We start from the raw sequence: 8,570 nt of genomic DNA on the forward strand, positions 1-8,570 counted from the left end.
TCACAAACTTCCTGGTGTGATAACCAGTGCTCATGGTAGCGATCACAGTGGCGGTGTAGTCACGGTATGCTCATCTGTTAGCGCCTCACTCTCCAGGGTGGAGGAAGGCCTCGGCAGAAGCGCCATGACTCCCTGCCCTCCCCTTCTCTCTGGCTCCAGGGGGTCCTGGCTGGGGTAGAGGCTGGAGTGTGAGGCTGGGCAGTTGGAGGTTAGGGAGGGGTCCACCTCCCCCACCCCAGGCAGTGGCACTCACAGCCTGTTCTGTGGTTCTTCCAGGGGCCCCAGGATGAAGGAAAGCATGTCCAACAACACCACCAGCATCTCACAGGCCAGGAAGGCCGTGGAACAGCTCAAGATGGAAGCTTGCATGGACAGGGTCAAGGTGAGCATGTGCTAAACGCCATTCTACCCCCAGGCTAGAGTGGCCTGGCGAGGCTCCATTGCCCCCAATGTAGTGCTCAGTCACTGTGTCAGGAAAAACTGTTTGCACACGTGTGTACACCACCAAGGATTAAATGCTGCAGTATCCACAGTGCGTATGAATTCCATAGACACCAAAATAGACTCATGAGGGCCTCAGCTTTGGTGTCCTGCATGGGATGAGTCAGTGTGGGTGCCAGGTTAGGCAACACTGCCTATTTCAACAGGGTGTTGCAGGGGCCGGTGCAGAGCCCAGCCTGAGTGTCAGCCACTCCTAGGGCTCACCCCCTACCCTGTGCATACCATGCAAAGGCAGGCCTCTGCTTGCTCTGCAATGACCTAGCAAGAGGGTATCCCTGGTCTCCACATGCCACATAGAGGGGAGCAGGAGGCCAGGCAGGTGCGGCTGTGAGATGCAGCAAGCCTCAAAGAACGGTGGGGTTAAAAGGAGTCCCTGGAGAATGGGGGGGGGGGGGGGGTGGAGTCAAGTTCAAGGTGTCTTTGGCCTTTGGAGACCAACCCAAGGAATTGATCAGGTGTTCCAGATTCTCAGGAACATCTACGAAAGCGGGCTGCTCCTAAAACCTTCTGTTGGCAGAACCCACAGCCCCTCCAGAAGCTTCCCTCCCACTTCCCCCTTCTCCTTTCTCTCCCCTCCCAGAGGCTCTGCCATCCACCCCCACCCCACCACCATCCCATGGTAGATAAAAGGCTGCAAAGCTCCAGCTGTCACCTTGTAAGCTGCTGTTCTTGTCCTCTGGGCTTGATGGTGCAAGGCATCCAAGAGGGCAGAAAATCTGCCCAGAGGAAGACAGGAGGGTGTGTGAGAGGAGAGCAGACAGTCGGATGCATTGCTCTATTGTTTTACTGCATTGCTCTATTGTCTGCGTTTGTGCAAAACAATAGTCACCACACTGGCCTGGAATGTTCCCAGGCACCTTCATGTTAAAGGCCTTCCATAGCTCCATGCTGTTGGCATTTGGAAGATGGGGCGGGGCCTGTGGGGGTGGGCCACACACTCCCATGCTGTCTTCCTGTGTGGCTTGGGTCAGTACTTCAGTGCTGCCCATGGGCTTCTGGCTGGCTGGACTGAGGCAACACCACTGGCTGCTCACTGGTTTTTCACTCATTACTTTTAGGGTAGGGTCTCACACCCCTCTCAGGCCAGCACCAGTGAGTTCCACCTCCTTTAGGTTTTCTGTTGTAGGTAGGATGTCAGTGTCTGACTTCCCTTCCACAGAAAGGGAGTCTTGTGGGCTGTTCTGACTGGCTGGCCAGGTGTCGTGATATTCTCCAGGTCTCGGTAGACAGCAAGTACTCACCACCACACCCTGCGACAGGGCTCATGAACCTGAATGTCCAGGCTGGTCTCAAACTATCATCCTCCTGATCTAGACTCTCAAGTGGTTAAGATTACTTACAGCCATGAGACACTAGTACCTACTTTAATTCCTTTTCATGGTTGAATCACATTTGTATGTATGTGTGCACTTTTTCCATCTATTTATCTGTCGGTCTTCCCCTAGGTAGAGGCTGTATCTTTGTATTATGAATAATGCTCCATTGTAGCTGAGGTGACAGGCATGTGCCAGTGTGTCTCTCAAATTTATTTGTCTAAGCTGACTTGGAGCCATGACCCTGCCATCTCAGCCCTCCTACCCACACTGCTGGGATGGCAGGAGCGAGCCCCTGCACTCCAGTATTCTTTGAGAAGAGGTCTTGAGAATATGTCTGAGCTGGTCTTAAACTACAATCCTCCTGATGTCAATTTCCAAGTAGCTAAGATTCACTACTTGGCACAGTCACTAGCCCATGTAATAGCTTTATGCTCTCAAAAATGTAAAGCAAACAAAATCTAGGAAACGAGAGCTAAAGGAGAGATGAAATACGTGAGTTACAGACAAGTAAAAAGCAAAGGGAGGCGTCTGAGGGGTGGGGAGCACTATCAGGAGCATTGTGTATAACACATGCTGCAGAAGACAAAATGCAGGACATGGAGGACAGGGCAGGGTGGGGAGGGCAGGCTGGAAGCACACAGTGAGCAGAAGGAAAAGGGGTACAGTCAGATCAAGGCAGTTGGAAGATGATAGCACTCAAGACAGCGTCCCACCTGAGCAAAGACTGATAGAACAGGAAAGAAGCTCACAGGAGACACAGCAAGGTTTCCTTAAACAAGAAGACCTGAATCTGATTCCGGGGAAGTACCAGACAGAGGCCCTGCTGGAAGCCTGCTTGCCCTTGGGTGGGAAGGGCAGCCCCAGCTTGCACAGTGAAGCCGTTGGGCAACAAGCTTCCGCAGTTCTCCATTTGTCCTAGGAATTCCTCTCATTGATGTGTCTCACGCCTGGGATTTTCCCACAGCTCCACAGGCTGCTCATTTCTTTGAAATAGAAAGACATGTCTTCTATGGGTTTGTTCCCCACCCCCAAAGATAAAACACACATGGTTATGAAGCCAGACTAGAAGTTTCTAAAACGGAAGCCATTCGTGGTGACCTGGGCATCACTGCAGCCACAGCCACTCAGAGCCACGCTGAGCCACGGGACTGCTGAGCTCAGGAGCAGAGCGTCCCTCCTGTCCCCCAGAAAGCAGGCAGGTGAATTGAGGTCCCCGCCCACTGCCCTGTGTGTGTGTGGTGATGCCTGTGCCTCCCTGGCTGCAAACTGCAGGTATGGCTGCTGCCGTTTGCTGACTTGCAAGCTTGTGCAGCCGGGCAGGGCTAGGCGTGCTTTGGCTTCACTCCCTACCCTCAGCTTCTCCCCAAGAAAACAGAGCTCATGCCTTTCTAGAACCCCTCTGGACCCAAAAAAGGTGGTGTCCTCACCATTTTCCTTCACCATGTAAAATACTCTTGATAAACTTACTGCGTGCCTGCCTTTTTTCTCTTAGCTTTGTGGACTTTGTTTTGTGTTGGTGAGATCATGTCTCACTGTGTTGCCTAGACTGGCTTCAAACTCATCATCCTCCTGCCTCAGCCTCCCAAGAGCTGGAGCTACAGGCATGCACTATCACTCCTGGCTCTGAGATACATGACTTTCTTTGTAAAGCAAGCAAACTAGGAAATAGGAAAACCGAGGGGTGCCAGTCTGATGGCATTCTGCAAATGGGTTGCAAAGGCTTGGTCAAGATCCACCATGGATGTGAATCTTATCAGAGGCTAAAGGGAGGACCGTGGTGGTCATTTAAAAAGGAGGGCCCCACTATGGTAATGAAGAGTACCACAGGCTAAGGATGCATGGGGTCTTCAGTTGGAGTTGCACCAGGCAGGACTTGTGGAGGACTGGGGTGCCCTGCTGGCTGCAGCTCCGTGAGCTCCCTCTCATCCTGCTTTGTGTGTGTGTGTGTGTGTGTGTGTGTGTGTGTGTGTGTGTGTGTGTGTGTAGGACTGGGGTGCCCTGCTGGCTGCAGCTCTGTGAGCTCCCTCTCATCCTGCTTTGTGTGTGTGTGTGTGTGTGTGTGTGTGTGTGTGTGTGTGTGTGTGTGTGTGTGTGTAGGACTGGGGTGCCCTGCTGGCTGCAGCTCCATGAGCTCCCTCTCATCCTGCTTTGTGTGTGTGTGTGTGTGTGTGTGTGTGTGTGTGTGTGTGTGTGTGTGTGTGTTGTGGGAGGAGGGGAGGAACAGGCAATGCCAGGGAGAAGCTTCTGCTTTTGAGAAGTGCTGTTTTATAGAGCAGGACTGTGGAGAAGGAGGTGCGCTTCCTGCTTCAGCTGCCCGAGATAAATGCGGTGGTATCAGGGGAGGAGCAGTAATCATGCGTCTGTCTTGTCACAGAATTTGACTATAGTAATTGCCACGCTCTCCCCATCACTGAAGCTCGTAATTACTGCGCTGCTAACAGATTACGTGCTAACTTGGGCTGCTTTAATGACCTCTTTTAGCCTGAGATGAGTTGGTAAAATTCCACCGTTGTTCCCAGGCTTCTGATTCTTCACATCTGCGGCCTTGTTACCCCCACAGCTGGATTCTGAAGTGGGAGGGAGGGAGGGCCGCTCCCAGGTCCCACATGGCCAGCTCAAGGCCTGGCAGGAAGGCCATAGGAAAAACCTGTCTTTAAGACGATCTGTTGCATGTTTCAGAGATGGCAGGTATAGTGTGGACTCTGGTAGTGTTGGCAGCCATACATGTGTATCTCACACACACACACACACACACACACACACACACACTACACATCTACAGGCAGCGCAGGATTTTAACTCAGGACCCTGTGTTCGCTAGGCAGGCGCTCTCCCACCTGAGCCACCCCCACCCTAACCCAATATATACACGCTAGTCCTTTACTTTGGGTATTTATTGAGGTAGGGTTTTTGTTGTTGTTTTGGTTTGGTTCTTTTTCTGGTCCTGGGGCTTCAACTCTGGGCTTGGGAGCTGTCAGTCAGGGACAGCGCTCAAGGCTAGTGCTATACCACTTGAGCCACAGTGCTACTTCTAGCTTTTTTAAGTAGTCTGTTGTAGATAAGAGTCTCACAGACTTTCCTGCTGGGCTGCCTTCAAACTGTGATTTGCAGATCTCAGCCTCCTGAGTAGTTAGGATGACAGGTGTGAGCCACCAGAGCCCAGCTTGAGGTAGGTTTTTAGGCCTATGTCTGAACAGCTGGACCATGATCCTATCTACACTGTTTACCTAAGTGGGGTAGCAGGTTCACACCACCATGCCAAGCTACTGGTTGAGATGGGGTCAAATTCCAGCCCCCAAGTAGCTAAGATTGCAGGCATGAGCCACTGCACTTGGCAACACTTGGGTAAGCAATTTATTTATTCCTCTCAGTTCTGGAAATTGGAAAGTCTGAGAGCACATAGCCAGCACCTAGTAGGACTGAGGGGCAGTCATGGGGAAATCAGGGAAATTAGGCCACGTTGGTCCTTTTGCTGACCCCATCCTGTATGCAAGGCCTGTTTGAGACCTGCTCAAGAGGGCGGCCGGGGGGACGGCCTCTGGTGATGATACCATTAAACATCATTGGGAATTCTGGCAGGATGTTCAAACCATAGCCCTTCTTGTCTCCCAAGTCCCAGCATCCCATGGAAACAAATGCAGCTTGATGCAGCACCTGCCGTGCAGCCCAGCATGTGAACTGGGCTCAGAGATGGGCTTCTTTGCAGATCACAACAGAACTCAGCAGACAACACTGCTTCCTCAAAAAGAAGAGTAGTGTCGAGGACACTCACCTTTGTCAGGTGGCAGGAAAATTCCTGGATGGGACCTGCCTTGAACTGGCAGGGCCAGACGTTCCCAGCGTCAGTCTCCCATGGCTGCAGGAGGGGATGCAGGCCTGCCAGTTCTGCCTTGGGGCTGCCCCCTAAGTCCCAGTATCTTGTGCTCCCCTCCTCCAGTGCCTTGGTGTGCATACAAGTAGGGGGACGCTCCAACATGGCAGTCCGCCCTTGCTTGTACTGGCCTGAACCAGGTCCACTGGATGGATTCAGTGGCTGCCCCCTGCTGGTGGCCTTAGGGAGACCGAGGCAGCTTCTGCAGGTCTGAGCAGGGTGAGAAGCCTGATGTGTGGCTGGGCAGTGAGGGAGAGCTGCGCTTCTGCCCAGCAGGTGTCACGGGTGTGCCATGTGCAGAGCTCAGCCTCCCACGCAGCCCACCTCTGTGCCCATAGCACCAGATGCAAAAGCCCTGGTCTCACCTGGGTCCACCATGGCTTTGTGGCCTCCAGATCTTTTCTCTGGGCTTGCCTCACAGGTCCTGGCAGGCTGGCTTCTCCTTTGGGTCCTTGCTGGTGTGGGAAATTCCTCCTTGGTAAATATAGGCCTATCTGTGTAAATCACTGTGCCCGTCATGTGCTCCAGATCTGAATCCCCTCCAATGATGCCACGAAAAATGTAGAACCATAAGATAACCAGGAAAATGCCAGTGTGGAAGAAGCTATGTCTTGAATTTATTCATGAGAAGGCTGAAGTTGAGTTCTTTGCCCCAGCCACAGGGTGGGGGGAATGAGAGGCTGGTGTCCATGGATGGCCCTTTCTCCCCTCTACGGGCCCAGCAAGTGTGAGCGTTGTTGTTGGGATTTAGGTGGACACAACTGCTTAATTTCTAGTTGGTTTATTGAGGAAAAGCTTCGTGATCTGTCTCTGCCGGCCTTGGCCAAAGGCTTGCAGTCACTGTGGCTGTGTGGGTCTGGACTGGGGCTCAGGAGAAGCTCTGTGGAGTGTAGGCAACCTGAGTGGAGGAAGGTGGCTTTGGGGCATCGCCGTGGGGGGTGGGGAGAGAATGCATGCCTGTGCATGTGACCATTCATCTCAAGTGAGTGACACAGGCAACCAGCCGGGCAATGTCATCCCCTCCTGGCCTGTGCCCCGTGGCAGAATGCCCTCCCACCGCCTCTCCCCCTGACTGCTCACAAGGGCCTTGTGTCAGGCAGGAAAAGTCCAAAGGAAAATGGAGGGCTTTCTGATTAGGGACAATTTGCTCTGCAGGGAATGGCGGCCCTGTGGTTATAAACCAGGTCTAAAGGCAGGACCTACTGAAAGTGACCCAGTGTCATGTGATGACTGCAGTGATGGATAAATGTCACCCTGGCCTTGGCCAGGGCTGGCATTCCATTCCTCATCTTTCATACCAGGGAGGCGACCCAGACATCCAGGCCCTCCTCAAGGCTGCCCGAGGGTCCAAACCCCGTCTTCTGGCCTGGTACCAAGCGGCTGCAGTCCCAGGCCTGGCTGGGGGCCACGCCTCCCCAGGGATTTGCTCCATGAGCTGCCTGTGTAACACAGCCTCCTGTGTGTCCCCACAGGTCTCCCAGGCAGCCGCTGACCTCCTGGCCTATTGTGAATCCCACCTGCGGGAGGACCCACTCATCACTCCCGTGCCTGCCTCTGAAAACCCCTTCCGGGAGAAGAAGTTCTTTTGTACCATTCTCTAACCCCAGTGATGAGATGCCTCCGATCACCATGCACGCCCTTTCCCTAGTAAGCGAGCTCCACCGGCCACCCCTGCCTGACCCTCCGTGGCCATGGCTTGTCTTCGTTCTCTGTGTTTTCTTTGTGCTATTCAGTGTCTTATTGTTTTCTTTCTTCTTTTAGATTCATTAGTAACAAAGGAAATAGTGCACTTTACAGCCAAACGACAAACGTACTATGTAAAAATCAGTGTGGATTGAAGGGTTCACACCTTCCAAACATCTGTCCCCAAGCTTAAATACATCAAGTTAACACAGCTCAGTGGATAAGTCATTGAAATGAAGGTGTCCAAGGGTCCTCCATGTGTCACAGGGAGTGGGGAAGCCCAGAAAGTCATGCGGGTGTCGCATCCTGTCTTTCCAGCAGCCTGTTAAGAAAGAAGCAGAGTGCAGGATTGGAGCCACTGCTTTGCTGGCTGGCGGCCCTGGTCTCCAGGGCTTCTCCCTGGCCGTTCTGTGGGGCTCCACTGGGTCAGGGTGTGGACTGGAGCCTGTGAGTGCTAACCACGGCACTGTGGACCATGGAGCCTGTGCATGCTCACCACACCACCACAGCACCATGGCATGTCGTGAACACACTGGCAGGGCCATCTCGTCCCTGCGCCTCAAATGCCACCTCCTCCGTCTTCCCTCCTCCTTGGCTCTACTTGGTATTTTTCTGTGGCCTCCCTCCACAAAGGTACATTCGGGCACACTGCTGAGCCCCTGGGCCACCGCCACAGGGGTCACCGGATGCCTGGCTGTGCCACCCTCGGGTCTGAATACAGGCTGCTTCACAGGCTGCTCCCACCTGCACCAAAAGGAAACTGCCTCTCTCTGGCTCTGGCGGAGGCTGTGAGCCTCTGTGTGGCCTGTGCTGTTTGGACGAAAGATGGGGCAGAGGTATTTAACTCTCCTGCCTTAGTGTCTGTGAGGACATCGAGGAGCACTCAGGTTATCATCTAAAACAAATGCATGCTAAATGATAAGCTATGACCTCAAGATGGTGCATAGCTTCAAAGACTACAAAGAGGCCCCTGGAGTTTTCAGACTACTTCATGACTTGGTACCCCTGTGAATGGCTTTAGTGTGTTGCTACTCCTTGCTTCTCCTGCCAAACCTATTCTTGGTATTATTATGTTGTTGTTGTTGCCAGTCCTGGGGCTTGACCTCAGGGCCTGGGCTCTGTCCCCAAGCCTCTTTGTACCACTTGAGCCACAGTACACTTCTGGCTTTTTCTAAATAGTTTATCGGAGATAAGTCTCA

At 53.0% G+C, this 8,570-nt stretch overlaps 1 protein-coding gene across 1 annotated transcript; it reads left to right on the plus strand.

Annotated features, from left to right (window-relative positions):
* The first annotated feature begins 274 nt into the window (after positions 1 to 274).
* Positions 275 to 7,320, plus strand: Gng4 (G protein subunit gamma 4). Its single transcript, XM_042685963.1, has 2 exons — positions 275 to 382; positions 7,161 to 7,320. Exons 1-2 carry the CDS (start codon positions 287 to 289, stop codon positions 7,287 to 7,289), a joined length of 225 nt encoding a protein of 74 aa, XP_042541897.1. The 5' UTR covers positions 275 to 286; the 3' UTR covers positions 7,290 to 7,320.
* The last annotated feature ends 1,250 nt before the right edge of the window (positions 7,321 to 8,570 follow it).

The sequence above is a fragment of the Dipodomys spectabilis genome, unplaced genomic scaffold, assembly GCF_019054845.1.
Source record: "Dipodomys spectabilis isolate Male_0828 unplaced genomic scaffold, ASM1905484v1 ptg000096l, whole genome shotgun sequence".
Taxonomy (NCBI): Eukaryota; Metazoa; Chordata; class Mammalia; order Rodentia; family Heteromyidae; genus Dipodomys; species Dipodomys spectabilis.

Excerpts from the sequence above, each read along its gene's own strand:
- Gng4 (XM_042685963.1), top strand. The coding sequence starts at position 287 with ATGAAGGAAAGCATGTCCAACAACACCACCAGCATCTCACAGGCCAGG. Across the intron at positions 383-7,160 it reads CTTGCATGGACAGGGTCAAG|GTCTCCCAGGCAGCCGCTGA; the intron begins GTGAGCATGTGC and ends GTGTCCCCACAG.